Here is a 26719-nt window from a genome sequence, read left to right as displayed (position 1 = left end):
AGATGTGCCCAGACGATACAAGCTCTGCAGGCTGCTGCAGCTATTAAATGACAGTATCCTTTCAAACTATTACCTCTCACCCAGCGCCTGTTACTAGATTAAGAGCACAAACAAAATACTAATTTGAACCCACCAGTTAAAAACAACAGAATCAAACACAATCTTCCCAACCATGTTACACTGTAAACAACAGATCACACAGAGTCAGTTTTAATAGTCAGTATTACAATTAAAAACCTATTTTTTCTTGCATAAGATAACAAGGAGAACATGCTGTAGTCAATTACCTTCTATGTCCAATAATTATAATGTAGATTGTTCCTCACCCCACCAAAAAAAAAAAAAAAAAAAAAAAAAAAATTGCAAGTTCATATCTCAGCCTCCAGCTAGGGTGGATTCTGGGAAATTTGGAACTAATTCACAATTCTAAAGATTGGATTGTTCATGTCTTCATCTGTGCTATGCGTTTCTTCTCACCTGTGTTAGCTGAAAGAGGTTAAACAAAGCTCCTCCAGGGCAGCAAGCTGGACTGAACAAAAAACAGGCAATGCTTTTGGCACTCCATGATGAAGTGCCAAAGGCAGTGGCTGTATTTGCATCATCTTGGTTTGGCAAACTGTTATAGCAGGCTACTTGCCACAGAGTAACTGCAAATCTCACATGTATCTCAGTGAAGCTGTGTGCTTAATGTTTGGCACTTACAAAAGCACTTTGAGCATTAAAGGTTTATTTCAGCTGTACAACATGCATGCAGCTAGTATATTATCATCCCCATTTTAAGGATGGAAAATTAAAGGTTTCAGCCATGCTCATATACCAAATGGGCAGAATTGGAATTTAGATTTTCATCTAGTAGATTCAATCCAGTACTTCAATCAAAGCTTTGTTCCTTCAAGGAAATTAAGTTTGTCAGTTTGATTAGTACTGAATTTGTACATTTTTTCCAAGCTACTAAAATACCCCCCTCAGACTTTACCCTTCCGGCCTTCAAAGCGACTTTAAAAAGGAGATAGGTATCCATGAAAATTTAGCACTTTAAAATCAGATCTGGAAAAAATGCAAAGCAGTGATGGCACTCTAGCTTGTAGGTCATTATATTTTATAATTGCTTCCATTTGACTAATAATAAAAAGTCTGCAGAGTACACTAAAAATTGGAAATATTCCACTGTTTTAATTAGGAAACATGAGAAATGTAAAACCATCTTAACAAAATCACATGCTTCAACTTTGATTTCACTGTACTGCTATTGCCAGTTGCAGTGTTATCTGGAAGAACCAGTCAGTGTTGGAGTATTACTGCCCATAGGTGTCACATGCATAAAGTAGCAACATGTTGCCATGTTCCCACTGTGTCTGCAACAACTCAAGGTGAAATAATGAGGGCAGGGAGTGGGGGGAAAGCATAAAAAAGGTAAGAAAGGGAATGCTCACTGGGACTGGCCAATATCACACACACAGAGGGTTTCTGACTGGTGCCTTAAAATCACAATAAAAGCAACCTAATTAAAACATCAACAACAAAAATATCTATCTAAAGGTTTGATAAAAAACTGTTTCTTGGTTCAAACACTTTCAGTGAAATCATCGGCTTTCTATGAAAAATGTCAAAAGTAAAATCCAAGAACTAGTTCTGAGTTTTGGTTTTACACTTAAAAATTTATGTACTCCAAAAATTGTTTTTCTGCCCAGCTCCTGTTGAAAAGTCCCAGTTCCTGCCCTGCTCTTGCATAAACAAATAAGATAAATATCAGATGCCCTCTACCAGCCCTTTGTTTAAGCTAAAGTTTCAGAAGTTATGAATTTCCCAATTTCCTTGCTTTTGTTACAGTAAAGTTGTAGTTTCCTGCCTCTGTCAGTCAAGTCCCACCACTTCAAACATTAAAAGTGCAGTCAGTTTGATGATATAGCTGTCAGCATGCAATCAGAGTGTGACATGGACAGAAGGAAATCGAAAAGGCTGAGAAGGAAAACTGGCAGCTCTAGGAAAAAGATTTGGATTAAGGAAGGAGAAAGGAAGATATCTAGAACAAGGAAAATATCATACCAAGATTGAAGCATGAAAAAAATATGGATGCCAGTAAGCACAATTAAATGTCCCAAGCATGAGGGGAAGGGGAGAACCTGGGATCCACACCCCACTTCACAGTCTTTTAAAACCTTTCGGTTAACAAGTTTCCTTGAACAAATCAATCCCCTTTGAAAACGCCCTTCTGCTTTCAGACTAACAATATGTATGGCAGGTGGTGCAGATACCAAACAGATGCCTAGCTCAACTAGTAGGAAGAACATGCTGTAGCAGGGTTAGATTTGTGTTTACACATGAAGCTTCATGAACGAGCAGATTTGGGATGCAGGGAGATGAATATGCAGTAGGAGAATATGTACTCTCTGATTAGAGACAGCTCTTGATGCAGTTTTCCACCGACATTAAGCTCAGTGCCTGGCATGCTCAACTAGGTTTTACTTAGCACATATTCGGGTTTTGCAACACTCTCTTCTAAGAAACAGACCTGTAGTGCTCCTGCCTCCTCGGGGGGGTAAACACTGATGCATTCTCCTTGAGTACAGGTCCTGTACTGCAGAGGCAACTACATTATCTTTGCAGCCTACTAGACAGCTTCATGAAAAGACAAAACCAAATGGAGAAGCCCTCCATCATCTCTGTTTCTTACCTTCCCCTCAAATCTGGCAGTGGCTCCCAGCTGCACTCGGATATTCCGAGGAGGAAGAGTAAATGCTGGTGCTTCAGCAGGGACAGGAGGGCTGAGTGTCAGGGAGGTTTTGGAGACTCGAGTAGATGTCACCAGTTTCACATCCCCCATGATGTGGACTGTAAAAGAGAAACAAGTGGTAATATAGAAGTTATGATGATGAATTACTTACGTTACAGTAACAGCTAAGAATCACATCAGAAGCAGGTTGTTCTATATGTATGCTATATTCCTATACATAGTAAGAGCCAGCCCAAGGTGACAAGTGCTACTTTCTGGGTGGGGAACTGAGACCCCAGAAGATTGCCTGGTGGGCCTACAGTTGTGGTCAGGGTCACAGACTTGAGCTAAACTCAGTTGAACTCTGAAGTCCCAGGCCAGAGCCTTAATCAAGTCATCCTTTACAACTGCATTAAAAGGTAATAACTTATTTCAGGAGACTATTTTCACAACGTGACTTTGATTTTCCTAGCCTGGAACACACCAAAATCAGTAAGTCTCAAAAGTGGAGCCAGTGTTAAACAAGTACTTATGAAATAAAGAGACCTCTGTTTGCACTGGATTTAAGTTGCAAGCAGGAATGTGGAAAATCTGATTCTTCATACCATGCTTTCGAGATCTTAAGAAATATCTGGATATCTCCCTCCAAAGTACTGCTAGGACATAACAAATACTTTCGCAGAAATTCCAAGTCTCTACTTTACTGCAAATCCTTCTACAGCACATAGACTAGTAAATTATCATAGAGACCAATTTTCATACTACTACAAAAATGGCATTTTAGAGACCTCATTACAGATACCTGCTTCAGAGGTGATTCTTCTGCTACACATTCCATACTTCCCAACATAAAGCAAAAATTATTGTATTTTTGAAAAGTAAAATTTTTTTTTTTCCAGAAAAAAAAAGTAGTAGCTGACCCTAGTACTAATACCATGAATCATCTGTGTAAATTAGAAGCCCCACTGTAAAATGCCTATTTAATAGACAAGTTTAACAAAGAAAAAATGTGAGAAATGGCTTGACCCACCAATAGGTCATGTTTAACCAATGAAGAACACTGGGCTTCCAGTCATAATCCTCTGCCATACACATGACAGACTATGTGTTTATTCATCTGATTCTGATGAAAGTTACAATAAATAATACTTGAGTAAACAGTGAAACTGCAGTTTGAACAAGAGAAAAATCAATTAGACTAGGGCCACATTATTCCTGGCTATATGAAGGATACTTTTTCTAGAACAGGCTGCAGTTATCTGGGGAGCAGGGGAACACAAAACTCATCCATTTCCAAATAGGATTTATACTCCAATGTCACATGTATGCATCTGAAAATCCAGTCTGAGAACAAAATTTTCCATATAGCATAGATGTTTAATTTAAACTAGAAGTTTCGGCTCCTTCACAGTCAACAGAGAGAGAGGCAGCTTCAGAGTGTGTTTTGTTCTAAGATGTAGGAGCCACAGAGCTTTCCGCTTCACAGTGTGCACTTGTCAGGAACTATGCATTAGAAGGCAAATCCTTCCAAGATATCGGTTAAATTACATATGAACACAGATTTTCAAAAAATGCTTGAAATCTCCTTCCTCATTGCTAAGAATCCAGATGACATGGAGTTTGGATTTTTTCTGAAATGGTGTTCTGTTAGCATTTCTGTATATGAACATGCAAAAAAATGAGAAAATCCTCTAGCATTTCTAACAGTTGATTTGCTGAGACCTACACATAAATGGAATACGGAGGATTTCCTTAACCATGATGCAAAGCTTTAAACTGAGAAATTCTATCTTCATTTACACGAGAATCAATCTTGCACTGAATCTCTGTATTGGCACCCAGACATTTGAGAGCACAGCTTAAGTCTCCCTTTCCAGTATAAGCAACTCTTTAAAACACAAACAGGAAAAAACCAAACAAAAACAAAATAATCTTTGTACCATAACTTATCAAAGAACCATATGAAATCATAATATAATTTAAATAAGGAATAAACTGGTTGTATTCCAGAGAAAAGAGATGAAATCAAAGACTTGCTTCTTTTCTAACAAATGTACTTATCACCCTAACAAAGAATGATAGTCTCTCAGAGATATAGTCACTGTAATAAACAACCATTTACCCAAAAAAGTGAGAAAATTATTCTTTCAATTAATTGTTCTTTCATTAAGGACAAGACTCAAAACTCAGTTCTCCACTCTGCTAAAACCATAGCTTATCCCTGCAGACTTTCAATCACACAGCTGTAAACTGATCCGTACTGAGTCCATATTTGCCAGCACATTTTAAAATTTATTTTTCTTTACAGATTAAGGACAAACATTTTTCAAATCTCAAACTGCCATAAATATCAACTGTGATTTTTTGTCACTTTTATTATATGACATTGATAATTTTGTATCTGCTTACCTCTTCTGAATTGGCCTAAATCCCATTTTAAGGTTTATTTCTAATTTTCTTTTATTTCTGTTCTCTTTCTCAAAGTGCTTCCTTGAATTTCTCTTTTCCACAGATGATCTTCACTGTTCAATATGCTCAACTAACTACTCAATCTATGATTTTCCTTCCCACATATTCTTCTCCTCTGATAAGTTAGACCTTTCCATAGCCTATAAATGCCAAAATCTGCAATGTCTCTCTAGCTGTGAAACATAAGTAACAAATCAGTCTGCCAATACAAGCCTGCAATAAAATTTTCAGACCACCAGTAATGACAGCAATGTGCCAGGGGTAATACAGATGCTATGAAAATCTCCAGTCTGAAGACACTGTAATGCATTTGACTCCTTAAGAAGCCAGTAACAAAACCTATCCTTCCACACACATCTGTATCAACTTTGCAGAGAGTTTACAAAACCAAAACAACATCAAAAAAAGCATACACCCCCTAAATGTTGTTTTAAAATAATATTGCAAGAGTAGTAAAATTGAAACCAAAACAAAAAGAAACAACCAACATCCAGAATCCAGTTCAAACTTGATATTCGTCCATACAAATGGAACTTCATTTTGGTCAATACCATCATAATGCCTAAAACTATATGCACTGCAGATGCTCACAGGACTATTCTGTTGGGACAGCGTGCTCAAGTATCTGTCCTTAGGTACAATGTACTGCTTATGCAGGTTGACTTTACGGAACTTGTTAGGCATGACACCTGCTCACCCACAGAAACCTCCACACTGAGTATGCTGCAAGAACAAAGCCATCATGTATTTGAAACAGAGCCACTGGCACAGGCCTGGAAAATACACTGTATTCAACATACGCTCATCCTCCAAGCATCACTGCGCTCAGGTGTGTCTGGACTGTATTGGACAAAAAGTCCTGTGGTTAAGAAAGACCCTCTGATGAAAAAACAGAGCTAAAGCCCAACACCAGCTTTCCACTGATTTCTCTGAATATTTGATTAAGCTCTACACAAAATGGAAAAAAAAATAAATAAAGGAAGAAAGGCAGAAAGAAAGGCAGAAAGGCAGAAAGAAAGAAAGGCAGAAAGAAAGGCAGAAAGAAAGAAAGGCAGAAAGAAAGGCAGAAAGAAAGGCAGGAAGAAAGGCAGAAAGAAAGGCAGAAAGAAAGGCAGAAAGAAAGGCAGAAAGAAAGGCAGAAAGAAAGAAAGAAAGGCAGAAAGAAAGAAAGAAAGAAAGGCAGAAAGAAAGAAAGAAAGAAAGGCAGAAAGAAAGAAAGAAAGAAAGAAAGAAAGAAAGAAAGAAAGAAAGAAAGAAAGAAAGAAAGAAAGAAAGAAAGAAAGAAAGAAAGAAAGAAACAAACAAACAAACAAACAAACAAACAAACAAACAAACAAACAAACAAACAAACAGGAGGGGGAAAATTAGAAAGAAAACATAAAATCCTGAACAACTAAGCCATTCTTACTGGTCAGGGTTCTATTTCTACTGCATGTTGGTAAAATGCCAAAAACTGTCAACAAATTGATGCCTATTATACTGAGACTTTAAAGCACAAAACAAAGTAACGGCTACTCCTTTCCATAAGAACATCTTGCATGGATTTATGTTTTTCTAAATAAAGTGTCTAAATGGGATTGAATTTACAAATGACTATTAGCTCAAATCAGCAGAAGCAGTTTTCTAGCAACATAAGCCTCTAATAATCCACATTTAGCAGTCTAACCTTAATTAGCTAAGTATGCTGAAGATGCTTCTAGCTAATAATTAAGAATTTTTTTTTTTTTGCAGCTTAGAGGATGTTTAACAATTATGTTACCAAACAAATAAATATTCCATGTTGTGCAGTCTGGTGTTACTGTGGAACTACCATGTCCAAATATTTAAAAGAAATAATGTTCCAGAGAGCAAATCTTGTTCAAGCTTCAAATTTGATAGACAGGAAGAAAGCAGACACTTAAAAGCTATGGAATGTATATGATTATTTTTTTATTTTATTTAAGCAACTTTCTAGAATAAGCCTATCCCTAAGATCTTTTTCTTAGGTATTTCCAGCTTTCTGCTGAATACGATTTCAAGGATGCTAGATGAACTCATAACATTTCATTTCACATGCTGCGCACACCTAGACTATGGTCTTTAAACAAAACCAACTGTAACTGAAGTTGCAATACAAACATTGTGGTATTAAACATAAAAGAAAACCACCATGCAAATGTTGGCTTGTAGAGTAGTGATGTGGTTAGACAGCATTTCTAATCTGGATCTTTTTTTATTCTTAATCCTTTCTAAAAAGCACATAAATCCTTACAAATTCTCACAGTGTGCCCTCTAATCTTTCTAATACCAAAGCAGACTAATATGTTTCAAGCATTTTCTACTGGGAACAAACCTCTGTCACTCAATACTCTGCTTGCAAAAATAAACCCAAAAAAGCAAACACTAAGAAATCCACCTCATAGTTGTTTCTCCTCCACTTATTTTATGTAAGTAAATACTTACCATCAGCTTCCTACATAACCATCTAATTATACTAATTTCCTTTTACCAAGTCTTTCCTCTGAGGCAGAAGAAAAATGAGTTGCAGAAAGGGCATGTGTGTGTGCATGAGAGAGCAGGCTTGTGCAAGGGAGAGGAAACCAGAGCTGCCAGCTGAAAAACCTTTATTTGACTTACTGATACTGCAACTCTACACCTAAGCAGCACATTTTTACTTGGTTCAGCTACTCTCTTATTCGAGCCAGACTGCCTTCAATAACCTCTGAACCATCTCTGAAATCTGGATAGAAACTTTTGAGCTCTTTAAAAATAAAAGGACAGACAGCCCAGGGGTTGGAGCATTTGTCTGCTGTTCGGGAGTCCCGGTTGAATTCCCTGTTCCATAATGGGCTGTCTGCGTGACCTCAGGCAAGTCACTAAGCCTCTCTTTTGCCATGGCTCCCCATTTGTAAAGTGGAGATTATTGTACTTCCTTACCACAAAGAAGTGCTGTGAGGATAGCTATATTAGCGGGTGGGAATCAGGATACAGTAGTAGCACCACATAAATAATATAAATAGCAAAAGGAACAAAATTACCATAAATTTACAGGAAGCTGGATGTCATAGCTTTCTTTTTTTTATACATCAGTCAGGGTGTGTTTTCAGAAAGCACAATTTTTAAAACACTAGGTAAAATGTATTCCCTTTCACAGATCACTGAATTCAACTGAGTTTTGCTAGGGACTAGATGTTATCTGTTATGCTTCAAAACCTTCAGTATTTAAAAGAGTTTATTTCATTTCTTTTCACACACCTTATTTCCTTTCCTACAGCTTTCTGCTTTACCACAAGGACTAATATGTGGTTACCATACTTCTATACAAATTTATAATTGAATGCATTCTCCACAGAACTACAGAAATTAATTTTTGCAGCCATATGACTTGTGACTATCTTTATAGTCTTGCCCTATAAGACCACACAAGGAAGTATCCTGTCTCCTGTCAGCTACTTATACCCAAGAAATAGCATGTAGGGACAATAATAAATCATAAAGGATCAGCAAAGGTGATGAAGTTATGTGTAGATTTAGCAGATGAGAAGAGGCTGGAAGTTGGAACAGGAAGCGAGGGACTTGTAACCCCACCAATCACAGCCCCACTATTCTGGACAGTTTCTTCTTCAGACCCAGTAATTATAACAGGTATTGGCCTCTGGTAATGGAATAGCAACAAGATGATGCTGCTGCAAGTTGGACTAACTTGAACTGGCACCATTCTATTAATACAACAGAAAGAGATGTTTATTTTTCTAAGGGAACAATAGGATACTGTCCACAAATTAGGCATTTGTGATGTTCAGATCTTGTTGTGCCTATGCTTTGCAGTTTGTAGGTCTTGCTAAGTGTTGTTGGTAGGTACAGACTCAAAATGTGTCCTGACGCTATGGGAGCAAGTGAGATTTTGTACCAGACCTAAATCGACTAGGGTTTCTTCCTCCACTGTCTGATCCATAAACGATCATCATCATCTCATTTGTTCTCTACATATGTCAGTTCTAGAAAAGCCCTTTTGTCATACAAATTTTCGATGTATTTTCAATCCAGATCACTAAACGTCCTATCCTTTTCCTAGTAAAATTTGATAGCAACCATTACACATGGCAGTAGGAACAGGATCAGATGCCAAATCTTCACACACAACTCCATGATCCAAAAATTTTGCAAGCTTAAGTTTTGGCAACACCATGCGTGTAAAATCCCTGGGTATGTTCCCATAATATGCATTTGCATAACTGTCCCACATAAATAGGAATTACAGATCAACTTGCAATTTGTGCTAAAGTTTAGGCTCACTAAAGTGACAGCAAAAAAATTCCAAACTAAATTACAATTTCATTTGGGACCATCATGTTAAAGATTTTCCCAGAAGTAAGCAAGTTCTTCAAATCCCATCATTTCAGTGCCTTGGATTTCACACTCAGCAAGTCAGCCATGAGGCTTTACATTAGCAAGATTCTTCCTTATATACAAAAAAAGGAAAGAACAGGTTCAAACTGGTCCACATGCTCATTTTAGGAAAATAGTATTGCAGCCCCTATGTTTTATTCTGATAAAACTGTCAAGCTCCAAAGGAGATGTACGCATGTGAGATTGTGATATAAGAGTTTGAGCTATGTAGTAGGAGCTTTCTGAAAAGAAGCTAGGTCATTTTCTTATGTAACACTGTGCAATATCTTCTAGGAGTTCGGGCTACACTGTTTGAGATAAGAGAAGAATAAAAGTGTTTTCTGGCAGATTTCCTTTAGTCCAATGTACATCTTGGGTATCCTTGCAAGAAGGGCAACTCTTCCTATATACTCTTTCAGGGCTTCTGTGATGCTCAGTTTATTAGCTTTTGTTGAATATGCAAATCATAACAGTGGCTATTGTAGAAGTGTCCATAAGTAAAAGTAGTTAACCTAATGTGACTGAAAACAAGCTTCATAATGAATATTCAGCTGACAAGTCTTTAAGAGAGACAAAAAGATATTGTTATATGGCTTGCGTGACACAGAACTGAATTATTTTTAGCAGGTCAGAGAGAGAGGTAAATAAGATAATATGTCTAATCAATAAATCTAGTTCTTTTATATTTGCATAACTAACGCAGCATGGGCTTTAACCTGAAACTGTTACCATGGTACAATCGCATAGCTAGGTGAGGAATTTCATCCTGATCTTGCATAAAAGAATAACTCAAGATGATGTTAAGGGACCTACATTTATTTTAAAATAGGTTTATTAGAGCACAAAAAGGATGGCTGTCAAAAACCTTTATTTATATAAATCATATAAGAAAAAAAAAAAAATACCACATGTTCTTATCAAGGAAAAAGAAAATCATGCACTCCTTAGCCCTCTGTGCTGCCTAGCAAATAAATCACTAGCAAGGGTGTGACATTCTTGTAGATACAGACAGTTGTAAACATTTGCTAATTTTCTTCAATTTAAGAGTGCTGTTTAGAGTACTCAAGATACCAGGCCCACTGGATTTGGACAGATATCTAACTTCACCTACCATCAGTAGTCATGTTGCTGCAACAGAACACATCTAACACAAGCCCTGATATGTGCCCTTGCACAACTGCACCTCAATGGTTTATTGATACATTAAAGTAGCTTTAAAGAGTATTTCAGGTACAAGGAAGGATGTGGAAAAGCATATAAAAGGTAGAAATGGATATATATCTTTGATTATAGTCAAGATGAGTATGTGTTAACAGACATGCTACATTATTCAATTATTCCATGACCACTAAGCATTAAACTTTGAGAAAAAATATGCCCATTACAAAGCAGCTGAACATGTGTTTTAAAAGAATGCAATGACATTTTAAGACTCAGAACCTTTAATTTATTTGAAACTTCAGATTTAGAAGCAGTAAATCAGAAGAAACCACAAGAAACACAGCTTCTTTGCAGCTGTTATCTTAGAACAAATATGAGTAACTAAATGTGACATGCATTGGGCAGGTTCAGTACAGCATCCTTACCTAAGAATTATAGAAGCAAATTGAAGCCAGAGGGAAACCCAGATGGCAAATGGGATGCAAGTTGGGCTTGTTCTTGCCGATTCCAAAGGTGGCTTCCTACAGAAGCACACAGGGGAGAATAATTCAATCCGACTTCACAACCTGCTACATTTCTAGTCTACAAGCAAAATCTAAAAAAAAAAGAAAAAGAAAAAAAAAAAAGGCAAGACCTACAGAAATGCTTTCAGTGTACTAAGGAGCAGGTCACTGGCAATAACATTCTACTGGTTTTCCTTCAAAGGATCATTTCTTGTACTCAATATATACCAAAATCCAAATTCCTTAGTCTTGGGAAGATTTGGACTAAAAATCTCAATCTGAATTTCATCATTGACAGCTGGCCTCATAAAGGAACAAACTTCTAATAATACCTTTTATTGTCCTTAAAGAAGGATTTTTGGGATATGCAGAACATGCGCTTACAATATCTGAAGGGAGAGATCACACCATTTCTCATCTCCTTAATACACCTTTGTTCTTAATTTTACCTTATATCTTATGCTTTACAAGTACAGCAAATAACTGGTAGAAGTTGGTGTTTATGACAGAAACACACATGTGTCAATGATCATCCAAAATCCAGGGAGACCTCTGGGTGTGGGTATGGCCTTGGTCACTGAACAGCAGGACCTAGACTACTAATCATTTTTTCAGGAAGGAAAACAATTTTCCCAGTGCTGTCCTGCCTTTCAGGATATATACTGATGCAAGTAGCAGAGAAACTTGTAGGAATACATTTGTTTCGGATCATCTTCACACATCAGAGGAGAACTTCTAATCTGTTTCTTCTCTCCAGCTCACATCCATGTGGCATCAGTGATTGAACACAGAATATCTGAGGATCATCAGGGAATTCCAGCTGACCATGGATTTAAGAGGACTTGAGTGAAACATTTAGAGGACTCTTGAAACCTTCTTGAAATGTAACTTGCAATTCTAGAATAACTTTCAGTGCCAGTGCCAACCATGTGGAGGTGAATCATGTCAGTATAAATTGATAATAGCATGAAGTTTCAAGCATAAATTTGCAGCTACAGCTCTGGCTTCAGACCTTAATATTCAATGTACACAAGCCCAATACTACAGCTTTGCTAACAGCAGAACTTAGCACTTAAATAATAGCTTTCATTCAAGACCCTTAGAAGTCATTTGTATGTATTAACTCTCTCAGTAGTCTCAGTATGTATTAGCGCTCTCAGAAAGCTTCAGTGATTTAGTACAAGACTACAGAGCTAGGAGATGATGAAAAAAAAAGGAAAAGTCAAGATGTCAAGGATCCAAGGACTGAATAAAAAAAAATGAATCTTCTTAAAAGAAATAAAAATCTTATTTACTATTTATTTTGTAAGGTAATTCCTTTTATCTGAGTGCAAGTTTCGGCACGACTTCTAGCAGAGCTAACAAATCTAATTCCAGAGCAAGTTATCATGGGGCAAGTTTTGAAAGGTTGGCCTACCATTTCATTTAAATAAAAAGTGTCATAGAAAAATTCATATTTCTGTGATGTCTTAGTGGTGGTAGAACATTATGCTAAATTAGCAGTTGACAGTGAAGTTGTCTGTTGGGTTTTTGGTTTGTTTTGTGTTTTGTTTTTTTTCTAGGTTCCACAATTTAAAGAGTAACCACAACATTAACTTTCCTTGATGTTGATGCTGCAGGTGGGCCAATTGCTATTGCCCATTTCCAAGCCAATAGGGCCATAAAATTGCATGAAAGGCGAGTCATGGAAGATTTGTGGTTCATAAAACATAATTTTTAGCCTCTAAATTTTGCTTTATGCTTTAGTTTCAAATATAGCTAGAACTCAAAAAACAAAGAGATCCCCAAGTCCGCCAAGTTCTATGCCATATGGGAAAATGAACACATGCATTCTCCTGGCTGAGGTGCATGAACCCTGGGGTAACATTGGAAAGAAACCTGTTGACTTCAGCCAGAGATAGACTGGGCCATGGATAAACATCACTAAGTCTCAAATTATACTGCAAATACTTAATACTAAAGGAATTAGGTTCTTTGTTTGAATGAGCCACTGGTTCTTCATGCTGAGATACTCTGCTATGCTGCTTTCCATTCTATGAAGCCCCATTAACTGTCAGCAGAAAACCTCGCCCATAAGTTCTCCTGCAGGTTTATTTTTTCTGGAAACAGCAGTTTTGTTCATGTATGCAAGCCAGCATACTCCAATTGTTATTGGTTATACATCAATCCTTAACAATGTATTTGGCACTGTAAAGCAAACACCACCTTGCTGAAAAAGTTATAACCTAGGTGCAAGATGGGGCTATACAATGACAATATCTTTTTTTTTATTTCTTTTTAATTATCAAAGAGTTAGTTTTATTTCATAAAAACACTAGAGAGCATGCAAAACATATTGTTGCAAAGTACTCCTGACAGTCAGACTGTTACAGCATTGAGAAGAACACCTACAATTCGACTGCAGAAGAAATTTTTCTACAGGGTTGGCAGCTCTCAAAACTTCAGGATAAATCAGTGTCTACTAAAGAGAATGAGCTTATGGTTGGTCCACAACCCCCTCAACCCCACATTACCTATCTGACACAGGACAGTTTCCTGTGATCTTATTCCTGTCTCTATTAATAGAAAAAAAAAAAAGATGTGAAAGCATTAAGAGTGCCATCAAGGATAGATGCACCAAAGGTCATCAAGAAATTAAAGCAGTCTTCAGATGATGAAATATGAACCCCTACATGCATGCTTTGAGCTGAGACCTCTTTTCTACTGTCCAGGTTTCAGCAACAACGTAACTGAACAAGACCAACTCCTAACACTGAAGCCGCTCTTCTCACAGCTATTAAGGATCCACATCCAGAGCTGCATGTTGCATTCCAAGGCTGAACCAGATGGAGATTTTTTTAAACAATCAAACAAAATGGCAGCATCTTTATAAATTCTTAAGCAGAATAATTCCCCAAATGGGTCCCAGTAGGTGGAGAAGTTAAGGTGGTAATTATATTCAAACACTTCACAGCTTGCTACAAAGAAAATGAAGACAAATTTATTCTCAATGTATATGGGAAGTGAAGTCATAAGCTTTTAATTACGGCATGGACAATTTAGACATTAGGAAAAAAGTTTAATAAATAAGAATTGAAGCAGTCCTGGAAGAGATTGCTCAAGTTGTCTGTGGAATATTCAGTGTTGGAAGCCTTACAAATGTCTGTCAGGAATGACATGTACAGTTGATTTAGCCTTGGACATGGGAAAGACTGGAAGGCCTTCTGAAGTCCCTTCCAATTCCATGACTCTATGACTCATCTGACAACTGATGTTAAGTTTGGACTACAATATAGGACTTTCACATGCTGGATATGGGCCAGCAAGACAACTATTATTCTGTAGAGAACACTATAAATCTGAAAAGAAACAACTGTTATAAGGTGAAAAAAATCAGCCTATGAAAATGACAACAGTATTGATATATAAATCATTAACATTGCAAAGCCTACTGAGGAGGGAGACAGAAGGAATCTGGTTTAATCCTCCTTAAGAACCACTTTTCAAATCTCAGCCATATGTCCATTTCTGATAACAAGTGAACACAGCTTTCATTTGAGAGTGCAGAGTGGGACACGTAGGCAAAGAAATCAATGCCTTTAAATATATTTTAATTTTCAAACAAAGAAACTGCCCTGTTATATTCAAATACCTCACTGCATAAAAAAGTCTTTACATGCTTTTTACCAAGTTTGTAAATTAGAGAGTTGTAATATGTTACTTGGATCACATCACATTTGTTCAGCTAAGTTCTACAAAAGCACACAATGCACATTCTCAAAGTTACCAGCTTAAAAATGTATGCAAAAGAAGACTGAAGTCTGAAACAGTGGATGTTTCAGCCCTGCATTTCAGTGGGGTTGATATGAACAGAAGAATGTTTGGACTCAGTCTGAGATCCAAGTCTGTCCTGACTGCCCTGCTTCTAGCTGGGAGACAAGCCCAAGAAGGGCTCATTTTCCTTCTTCTGCATGGAAATTTGTTAGGATGGCTCCTCTGATGAAATCTGGGCCCCATCCAATCCTCAGCCCTTCTTTACACAGTATTATCTGTTCAATGAACATATCAACGTTTATTCTATCAGCACAGAAAAAAGTGATAGGGATAATAAAGTCTCTCCATCGTGTCCACAAAGCAAAAGTTTTCCTATTCCCTTGTAAAAGGCCAAAATTGGGCAAGGCATAGCACTGCGATGGTCTTGTGAAGTTGTTCTATAAAGGCATGATCCTGTCAGTCACATCGAGTGGTCTATCACATTGGGAGTAACTGGCCTAGCTCTCCTCATGGGCAGTGAAAGATAGGAGGGGAATACCATTTCATGTCACTGCCAGGTAGAGATGATCCCTAGCATGGGGAGAACAGAGGAAAAAAGGAAGAACTGAGTTTAAAACCAAAAAAGAGAATAAGAAGGAAAAAGAAATCAACGGGAGATTAAAAAGACAACTCTGAAGATGCAAAAAGTCACTGAGGAGTAAGGAAAAATACAGTCACACAGGCAGAGAGGTATAACAAAGAACATAAGATGAAGGTTGTCAAAGGCCAACCAAGATTCAGCTGTACTGGCAATATGGTTGAGATCCATAATGGTCCTGTTGTTGAATTGTACAGCTTTAATTGAATGAACTTGACATTTTCTTTGATTCTACCCCTCCCAACTCCACCCCCAATAAACGAACAGACAAATAATCCAAGAACGACTGAGATAAATGCAAACCTCTTTTGAATTACTTTCACCCACAAAGTCGGTTGCTAAAGAGTCATTCCCCACCATGCTTCCCTCCCTATTTTTTAAGTTTTGTTATTTGCAAAGTGTTTACATTTCTACCCACCCAAGTGCCTCACTCAATCCGTCTAGTTGCCAGTCTAGGGCAATTCTCCTTTATACAAGATACCAACAAGCACTCTCGATGCCAATACTGAAAATGAGTAGGTCAGATAGATGCCAATTATCCAAGTGTTTACACAGATGTGAATGAAAATGTGCAATGTTGATATTAGAAACAGAGAAACGCATTCACTTTAAGATAGAGTATTAAAGAAAATTGAGAAAAAAAAAAAACCACATGAAAAAGCTAGTTCTTCAAACGCCACTAACACTTTGCATCCCATTACCTCTTTTGTATATCTCTTGCATATAGAAAAATTGTTCATGTTTTCTCCATTCTTTTTTCAGTTCCTTTTTCATGCAGTTCATACTGGAGATTTATTCTTTAATGATAGATTAAGAGAATCATCCCTCTCAAATTAGCCCGCACCACCACACTGAAATACTTACACTTAGCAGACCAGCGTATTGAAGCCTTAACTGAGATTAAAAATTGATCTCTGTCAAATTTATTCTGACAACCAATTTATGCCATGGAGGACAGAGGGCTGAAGCCTGCAAGTTTCTGTGTTTGTTCCCAGTCACACATGTTATTCCACAAGTAGCATATCTGAGGTGAGCAACAGACAAAATAATGTCTCACTTCAATTTTGCTGAAGTCAGTAGAAAGACTGCCAGTGCCTTTAGTGAGACCTGAATAGGGAACCAGGTCCAAGGCAAGCTCTTCATTTACAAGAGCTTGCCAGGAGACTTCTGTGTGCTCAGTACGGAGCTCTGCTGGCTCTGAAAACCAGTTTAGAACTGGGTGCACTTTCAAACTCTGCAGAGAAGCTCTAAACCAGATGTGCCTTGGGGTATCATTTATCAATTAAAAAAGTAGCAGTCTGCCTCAGTTCTAAAAGGTGTCTTCATGAACAAAATGATCTTAATTATCTTGGAAATAACAAAATAAATGGGAAACATGATCTTTGATTAATATCAACGAGATTAAAAAGTTCAAAGAATTTTGTATAGCTTAGGGAGGGGGTTTGCAAAAATATCAACAAAGTCTATACCATTTTCCCCTTAAGCAGAGTCATTTCCTGTACCAGGAACAAACAGAAAGTTACCCTACAAAATTGTCACAGAAAGTGTCAGACTGGAATGAGTTCTGCAAACCACAAAAATCCCCTTTTAGACAAAAAAAAAAAACAAACAAAAAAAAACAAACAAAAAAAACTTCATGTCATGAGTCTAGAAACCAGCTCTGAGGGGGTAAGAGAGAAGGATAGAAAACTGCTTTTCCCAGTGAACCCACAGATACAGCATAGATACAACTCTAGCAAAGGCTGGTTTGGCCAGTTGCACAAGAAGATTTTGTTTTCTCATAGAGATTATTAAAACAGTGGTTTTCCAATAAAGGACAATTATAAGGATAATTTATATCCAGGACCAGTAAATCAGAAGTAGAAATCATTGCACTGAAAACTGCAAATGTACACAAACAGAAAGTTCATTGGTTTTGCTGAGGAAATTCCTGGAATATTTGCACCTCGTGATACATATCCAAGTCTGCTGAGCATGGAATGCTTAGGCTTCAGTTTTAAAAGATGCCTCCAAAATCACATGCAAAATAATTGATTATTGAAAAAATATTGCGAGCACACTCATGAAGAGAATCCAAGCATCTAAGTACACAACTTTTTCAAGAAAAAGAAAGAACTAGATTACATCTAAAGACATCTGAATTACGATTTTTTTAATATCAGGTATAGTTTCTGAGGAATATATCTGTGAAGACAGAGGGATAAAGATAAGGTAAATAACCAAATAAGACCATATGAATATATAGACTAGATACATGTATCACTAAACAACTCCAAATCAATATAGCAATATTTTGACAAGTATCAGCAAATCCTAACCCCTCAGTGGCTACCTCTAGGATCCATAGCGCAGGAAGATAAGATGGCAGTAAAGCACAAAGACCTGTCTGTATAGCAAGCTGGAGGTCTGTAGTGGAATTCCTATTATGCCCCATCATCAGAGCTCGCAGCACCCAGCCTCAGCAGCACGCCACACAAGCTCAGTCAAACAGCATTAGGATGTCACATGTTACAGGTTACAACACAGAAAGACTTCTATGTCTCAAATACCATTCCTACTTTTCCTGTAACCGCAATCACTTTGCTACCACTTTGCTACTATTTCCAATGACCATGGATCCCTTCCCTGCCAACATGTCTCCACATTCCCCAGCTAAAAGAAGTGCTGCAAAATACTTACTTGTTAATCGAATCACTCATTCCCCTATGCTGCTGATCAGCCAACTTTTCATAGTATCACACTGCTGACTACTACAATGAAGCTATAGCTGTGTTAGCACTTAGGCTTTGTCTTTTGGTCTTTTTTAGTGCTGTGGTTTTGTTTGATTGTTTTTTTTTGCATCAGCTAGATCTCACCTATGCATCTTTGCCATGTCAGCTTCAAAACAGCTCTGAATGACTTTAGTGAAGATATACAGTGAGCCCATATAAGAAGCAGGACCCAGTTCTATTGCTGTCCTTGGGCTCTGTGAAACACTGTCTTCCCTCAGTTCACAGTAACATGTGAAGTGATTTGAGAAGTTCCAAGTTCCCATGTTTATCACCATGTTCTTCACTGCATTTCTTCATGGCAGTATTCAATCTATTGGACTCTTTTGAAAGGCTCCTCTCCTGCTTCCTGAGGTTTTGTTTTGGTTGGTTTGTGGGGTTTTTTGAGGGTGAGAGTGTTTATTTTCAGCTTGGAGGGTTTTTTTGCTCAATACCTTCTCAATTCCTCACATCACTGTTGAGATGATCTACTGCTTCTTTCTGCCTTTCTCCCCCACAGCAATGACACAATGTTCCGACATCATCACTGTTGGATGTATTTTACCTGTATGGGAGTACAATGATGTATTCTACGAACACTGTTACTTACAACTGAAATAATAAATGGATGGCTTATGATGCACCAGACTACTTAAAGTAACAGGTAAAGCACAGAGGCCAGACAAGCACAGGTAAATAAATAATGCTTTTATGATTACCTTTATCATGTTTCCCTAAGGGAAAGGAATGTTTTAAGGTAAGGAGTTAAGTTTTAAGCTAATATAAATCAGTTTGTTTTCATAGGGTCAGAAAAGTGAACTAGTTTACACTGGCTAAGTATCTGGTAGCACATCCTTCTGCAAAAGTTTTTGCAGGTCAGTGTAAACCCATTAATCATGAACTACAGTACTACAAGTCTGTGAGATCTGCAATAGCAGTGACCCTGCATTATTTATTCTATTTCTTATCTGGCAGGAAAAACAGCCTCCAGGAATCTGCCTGGTGAGGTACATGACAATGGATGATTTCTGCCTCAGAGGCAACAGCCTCATATTTGGAATGACTAGGTTATCTGAAACAGAGGTAGAGTAGCTGGGAAGAGTTTTCTTCTACTAGATTAAATAGCATGGTCCTGTTTCCAAATAGTGGAGACATTTCAAAGCATCTTTTTCATTGCTTTAACAGATAACCTTTAAACAGAGTAATCAAGGCAAATTCCACACAAGATCAAGTAAGTTGAAGAGAGGACAGGGAGCCCAAACTTCCAGATTCTGTTTCTGATCTTGATTCCTTCTCAGTTTGTGATATTTTCCTGCCTCCATTCTATCAATCCACCTCCTAGTTGGTACAAGAATGTTATTTATCTCAGAGATGGCTGTGACAGGGTTTTCATTTTTTGGTTTTTTTTTTTTTTTTGGTTGTTGTTTGGGTTTTGGTTTTGTTTTGGTTTTGGTTTTTTTTTTTGTTTGTTTGTTTGTTTGTTTTGGTTTTTTTTTTCGGTTTGGTTTGGTTTTTTTTTTTGTTGTTGATTTTTTTTTTTTTACATTACCTTTGACAACTCTGGCTCAAAACCCTGCTGCAAGAAATCAGCAGGGCCTGAGTCTCTGGGTTTTAATCATCCTTACTATATGCACAATAAGTGTCATTCATGTCAACTTTGTATAACCAGGAATGACAGGCAAACAGTTTCTGTATAAGAAACACTTAGCAAGCAGCTGTTCAGGCATTCAGAAATACAGATTGGCTGTAAAATAGATTATAGAAATTATACAAGTTTTCATGAGGTATCTATTGCAGCTTTATGCTTTGTCATTAAAGCAAACACCACAATCCACTGTGAAGCTTTACGCTGTGTGGCTAGAAGCAGTTTTGTTTTGAGGACATTTCAATCCAAGTAATCAGAGGCAGCATTGCTGCTTATGTGTGGTTTCACAGCATACATCTGAATGATTCACCCAACAAGTGACAAAGAAAACAGCTTTTCTAGGATCCTAGAAGATGACATTATACAGTATGTTCAGCAAAACATCAGTATTTAACACACACAGAGTCATGAACACAAAGAGAAAAATAATTCCCTTCTGGAGAAGTCAGGGGAAAAAAAAAAGGGGGAAATAAAAGCAAGGGCAATTCCTACAGTCAGGACAGATACCAAAAAGACTCGCTACTGCCTTATCTTCTATTTTTAAGTTTCTGATGGGGAATAACAGCAAGAACAATTAACAAGATGCAGCAGAATTCCAAATAAATATTGGTTTGTTGGTTTAACAGACAAGAGTAACTTTTCACAGCACTATTATCTCAATCCATAAGATATGTGAAACAATTATTAGTCACTTACTACAAAGAGGTTGTTGCTCCTGTGCTGGAAAGACAGCCACTATCTGTATTTATTGGTGCTATGCATGAAGAGAGATCTGGGAGAAAATAGGAAGTAAATCAATTTTTACAGGTTTTTGATATCACAAATGGAAATCCTTAGAACAAAACTTGAATAAAGAATAAAATTGCCCAATTTGAAATGGTTTCTTGTAAGTCTAAAACTTAGGCCAATCTCCTGAGGTTGGCAAACATTTTGGCTACTTTTGCCATCCCTAATCACAGCAAGTTTTTTCTTCCAGTATTGGCTTTTCTCTGAATTTGAAACCCAAGCTTAACGCAAACCCACATCAAGCAGAAATGGGATAAAACAGATCCATGCAGAGCCTGTATGGGTAAAGCTGCAGAGATTCTTGCTGCTCTAGTCACAATAATTGTTTTTCAGCTGAAAAACTACCGGTCCAATTCAGCAAGTGACTGCTTTGCTCCTGTGCCACTCAAAGCCACAGAAAAATGAAGCCAGCCTTCTGCTAGTTTTTTAACAAATGTTAGCTGGGACACAGCAGCATAGAATCTTAGAGGCTTATAAAATGAATTAAGCAGACAAATGCACTGTATTTGTTTTCAGCCTCGATAGGAGGCTCTAATATTAAATACATATGAAGGAAGAGACATGTTAAATTGAACGAGCCTGGAGGCTTAAAGTGATATTAATTCCACTTGCATTCAACCATGTGGATCCAATGATCAAAGGGATTTAGAAGCAAGAAGGGAATAATGGAAATATCAACACTCAGCAACACTCCATTGCCTCAGGGCAGCACAGGACAGTAACAGATGTGAGGAGAGCAGCAGAGCTATCTCTTCTCACATCGAAAGGAGACAGGAACTACAGTCACACTGAATTTTCATGCACCAACCTCAAATCTTCAAGAAGCTGTTATGAAAAGGTGCCACTTTCAGTCTACCCTTCTGCTTTATAAGCTTAGAAACTTTCTATATAAACCACCACTAGTGACAGTTAGTTCCTCTTAGCATGGCTTTAAAGAGAAGAGAGAAGAGCACCAAAACACTATTGTAGCCACTGAAAATTAACGTATAAGTCTTTGAAGAGACCAGAGACAGACTTGTTGAGTGTTTATTTGAGCAAGAACACTTGACACAGGATAGCAAATCTTTGCTTTAAGCTGTTTAGAAAAGCCTTCCCAGACCCAGCATATGTATTTTGCATTATCCAGAAACAATAATGAACTAAACTAGAAATATTAGCTGATATTAAATAAATAAATAAAATCAACACTGAGAACACTTTTTTTGCCAGAATGTTCCTCTACTAGCACATGAGAAATCTTCAAGTATTTATTACTGCACGTTATTATACTAGCAGCTAGTTTACATGTACATGTGTTCTTGTTTCCTTCCTGACCTATATTTCTCCTACATATATATGGGTGGAGGGGGAAGGGGAGAGAGAATCACAGGAAAACATTCTAGGCAATAACATAGCACCTGCTATCTACAGAGAAGTTATCTATAATATTAAATTATTACAACAAAGTAAGAGACTATCCAGTTGGAAGAATAAGGGGATTTAGGGCACTATAATTACCCACTTTATTTATTTTTATACAAAGTAGAAGCTGAGACTTCTAGTCTTGAAGTGCCACACTGCCGAATAATTGAGAATTACCAAGTGGTTATGTCATAGATTTTATTCTTTGCCTTGCTTGCCATTGCAATAATATAAGATCTCACACATGGACTCACTGATAGATGATCTTGTGATCTTTGCTCCTTAGGAAGAATGTTACAGAAGACAGGTTTTCTATATAGTTCTGTAACGTATGAGTTTTCGGTAATAGCCTCTCTTGCAGGAGATATGCTTCAGTGTTTTTTACTTGCTGCAGTGACCTAAGTGCTAATGGTTTCATGCCCAACTACATTGTACTGCTACAGACAACAGGTAACAAAGCTTAAATAACAAGACAACAACAGGTAACAAAGACAATAGGTAACAGGTAACAAAGACAACAGGTAACAAAATTTAAGTGAAGACTCTGGACATCTAACCATCTCCTCCAAAGGGCTGTCCAGATCTCTGACAGAGCAGAGCTACATGATGCCAGTTCCTTAAAGGTCAGAAGTCAAACAAATATTCTTATATTTGAGGAGGAAACAACTCACTCTGTAGCTAGAAGATATCAAAGTCAAATCTCATCCACAGGCCACTTCTCTGGCAGCCCCGATCATCGCCTGCTCAGCTTGCTGAGGTTTGTCAGAGATTCTCCCGTAAGCCTTTGTGTGTAACAGTAAACTACATTGAAGCTTGCACAGAAAGAGTATTAGCCAAGTTCAGTATGACTGTACTTCTGAATCAAACTGATCATGAAAGTAAGTTTTCACAGTATTAGGGTCTAAATTGTTCTCTACGTTCTTGTACAAAGACAGATCAGCTGAAGGAAGGCTGGTATACTAATTTTTTTTTTAATTATATACCAGGCCTTAATTCTGTCAAGGAAGAGACCTAATATTGCCAAGGGCTGCAAGTTTAAAACAGTCAAAACTGGTCATGTAATGAATAACTTCATACTTAGCTTTAGTATTTAACCTGCCTCAACTTAAAATTGGGTTAATACCTCACACTCAAGTTCAGTTGAACTGAATGGGAACGTTCCCCTGATTTAACAGACTTTTGATCACGCCTTTTGGCAAACTTCATCAGTTACACTCTTTCAGAATCTTGTGTGCAAGACATTCACCCAGAGAAGTGGAAAGTATTCTTGCAGTAACTAGAGATTGTTGGAAGAGTATTTGATGAAACACTCCTCCCCAAGTGCGCTTATTTTGTTTTTAAAGTAGCAATTGTTTTGGAAGACTAGAGGATTTGGACTTTGTTGATCTTAAATGTTTAAGTTCTCTGTCTTTCTGCCCTAAGTTTTAAAAAAGTGCTAGTGATAACTTTCCTGATGTCTTGCTGCATTTTTAAAATATTTTAAATTTACTCTGGGAAGGTCCTGTGGTACCTTATAAATCTCCCAGAGAGTAGAAAAGGATTTTTGTGGGCTTTCTTTTTGCCAGATTTCCCCACGCTATGTGTATTTTAACTACTACTTTCTTTAGACTGAAGTGCTGCCTAAGTTTTAACCCCTCTTATACAGAGCTGCTATATCTTCTGCATGGAAGATTCAAATAACCAGAGCCTAAAATCATCTGTTAGGGGCAAAAAATGTACATATTATTTAAATACCTGTTAGATGTCCTCACCATTCCAACAAGATAAGGATTGTCTGTGCAAAATAAAGTAACATCAAGATACTCAAAGTCATGTAGCTTCAGGAAAATATGTGAATGATGAAAAATAGACAAATGACTACTTGTAAGTTTCTAGCCTCTTCAAGCTGTCTGTGTAGTTACAAAGTTACTTTTTTCCCCATTCATTGGAGACTGCCAAGTTGATTTTGAAGTGTAAACTGCTGTATTTTTTTTTTTTTTAATACTTATAAATTGTGGAAGAAAAAAAAAAAAATCAGTGCTCGAGATTTGTATTGTTAATTGTAAATAAATGGAACAGATAAATGTAAACATATAAAGCATACCAATGTGCCCTTTGGTTTGTAAATACTAACTACTTTTCCCCAAAGTGCTAATCCTAGTTAATGCCAGCCTCCTTCCTTAAGGACTTTTTGCATGCTGCAGAGTCTTGTGTATTAAAGCTCTTTACAAATTTGGTGAGTCTATTTAGATAAGTAACATTAAGTATGCACACCTAGATAGAAATAAAAATGAAGCAACAACCACTGAACAAGGATACAAAATCTTAGTACAGCTTCCAGTCAGAAGAAACATGATCCTGTGAAGTCATCAGATGCAATATTATTGGCATCTGACAGAACTGAACCCTTTGCAGTATTTTTGCATTTGAGTTAAGAAAATGCTTTAATGGTAATGATTGATTCTGAACTTACAGGGCATGAAAAGCACCACTGTAACGCAGGCTGGGGGCACTGCTGACAGGTTTAAGGCTCAGGAAAAGATTTCACTAAATCTAAGCACATAAACACAGTTAAGTGAGACATCTGCTCCAAGCTACTCAGTTCATCTACAGGGTGAAACCGGTTTGCATTGTTTACAAATAAATATAATAAATAATCAGGTAAATCTGTTGTTAGTTAAGGCATTAGGAAAAAAAAAAAAAAACTTTACAATGCCTCTTGCAGAAAGACATCTGTTAACTTGAACTCTACAACCCAAAGAGATTAAGGAAACCTGTGCTTGCATACTGTTTGGGTTTACCTTTTCTTTCTCTTCCTATTTCCTTTTCTGCTCTCATGGGTCACTATTAGTTATGTTTTACAAGGAAACATGTTTCCTAGCAACAAAGAACATCATAATTTTGGCCATATGCTTACCATTACACCAGAGACTCAACAATCAAAAATTATTTAACCAGAAAAAGATTCTAGTGTTTTCAAAATACTTTGGAGACAAACTTATTCATCCATAAAGAGAACATACAACTTGTTTGTACTACTACATATATAGTATTTGAGACTAATGTGCTTAAAAGGCCAAACCTTTCTTTAAGGGAAACTGAGTAAGAAATTTAAAATATGAGCTAGATTTACAGTTGTAAACTCTTCACAGGACAGGCAGTTTTCTAATTAATGTATCCTCTGCAATCATCTTTTTTCTGTAGTGTGATTTTTTCATTCTGATCCCATTGAGAATTAGCCATGGTATAGTGGCTTCTCTTGAGCTGAGCCAAGTGCAGTGCATTCAACTCTTGAGTATTAAAAGCCAGATTTTAATTTAATTGTTATAATTTATTTCTCAGAGATTACTAGCACAAACCAATAAGAAAAATCAGCGCATATGAATGTCTTCTACTGTTTTAAAGGAGAACAATCAAGATCAGCTTCAGAGTATTAATTTTCCATCCTAACAAATGGTTTAACTTCCAGGCTCAACTGAACTTTCTGAACTGGATTGATTCCACTGGACACCCTAGTTATGCCTGCGCATCAGCTGCTTCAGAGAAAGTACATAATAAGTCTCATTCACTGAGAAGGGATATCAAAAGAAAAAATAACATATCCAGTGACACCCCAAAAATACACAGGTGAATTTTATGCTAATAAAAGTACTGTATTAATGTTCTGGAAACTTGTATATTTTCAGTATTCAAGACCCATGCAGTCTTTTGGTAACTGGCAGAGACAGTGATGGCACCTTACTGTGGTTAAGTTGGAGGTGGCTACCACTTTCAGCACCTAGACCACACCTATGAGGCATCATGCATACAAGACAATTAGTTAATGATGAAGACTTGTATATCCCTCTAACCCTCCACATCCCAGGAATAAAGATGAAAAAAGAAGGAAAAAAACAAACAACCAAAAGACCCAGTTAAGCCACTGTTAACAGCCCTGCACCAAAGCACCTCTTTTCTTAACAATACCAAAAGCTATTGACTGTTTTTGGCACATTATACATTTCTGCTAGGTTGAGACAGAAAAGGAGATATGTAACTTGAATTACTGAGTTTCTTCAGAATACCAGGAGCTATCTTGACTTGCCTTCACTCAGTATAATTACTATTTTGTTTCTTGCTAAAAAAGCATATTTATCACTGTAATGCAAACTGGACATGTGAAACCACAAAGAGATCAGGATTTTACAGCTGTTGAAGGATCAAAATATCTGCATTTGATCCTATGGGGATCATCAAGAGATTGGCTCTGTAGTGCAAGTACTGCAGCATCAACAAGCAGAGAAAACAGATGAAGCAATACCTGCTTGTAACCAGTTTTTGTCAGCTCCTGACCTCTCACTAGTGCCAAAACTTTGAAAAAAACAATACTAAATAAAAACCTAATGGCTTTAAATGATGGAAAAATATACTTACATCTCTGGAATGAACCTCTAATCCAAAAAAAAAAAAATTAACATCTTCTGCTCTTGTGAATTTTGGCTGCTCCATCTATATTTATATTCTTTCTTTATGCCTGCAATGACATCACCCAATAATAGGGAAAATGGAAATTCATTG

The 26719-nt window shown here is 37.2% G+C and overlaps 1 protein-coding gene across 6 annotated transcripts in view; it reads right to left on the bottom strand.

Annotated features, from left to right (window-relative positions):
* The window catches only part of MYLK (myosin light chain kinase), a 218262-nt gene that overhangs the window by 151860 nt on the left and 39683 nt on the right, over window positions 1-26719 (bottom strand). For 5 of the 6 annotated variants that reach the window (XM_033003371.2, XM_033003368.2, XM_033003369.2 and 2 more), the window contains exon 2: window positions 2675-2832. In XM_033003371.2, the coding sequence (XP_032859262.2) occupies window positions 2675-2824 (150 nt within the window). In that variant the 5' untranslated portion in view covers window positions 2825-2832. Of the gene's footprint in view, window positions 1-2674; window positions 2833-20692; window positions 20769-26719 lie in introns of all 6 variants that reach the window. The other variant, XM_033003370.2, reaches the window with a different exon arrangement.

The sequence above is a fragment of the Tyto alba genome, unplaced genomic scaffold (assembly GCF_018691265.1).
Source record: "Tyto alba isolate M040663 unplaced genomic scaffold, T.alba_DEE_v4.0 Super-Scaffold_7, whole genome shotgun sequence".
Classification (NCBI taxonomy): domain Eukaryota; kingdom Metazoa; phylum Chordata; class Aves; order Strigiformes; family Tytonidae; genus Tyto; species Tyto alba.
Note: the sequence above shows the minus strand (reverse complement) of the source record. Positions and strands in the feature narration are given on the sequence as shown.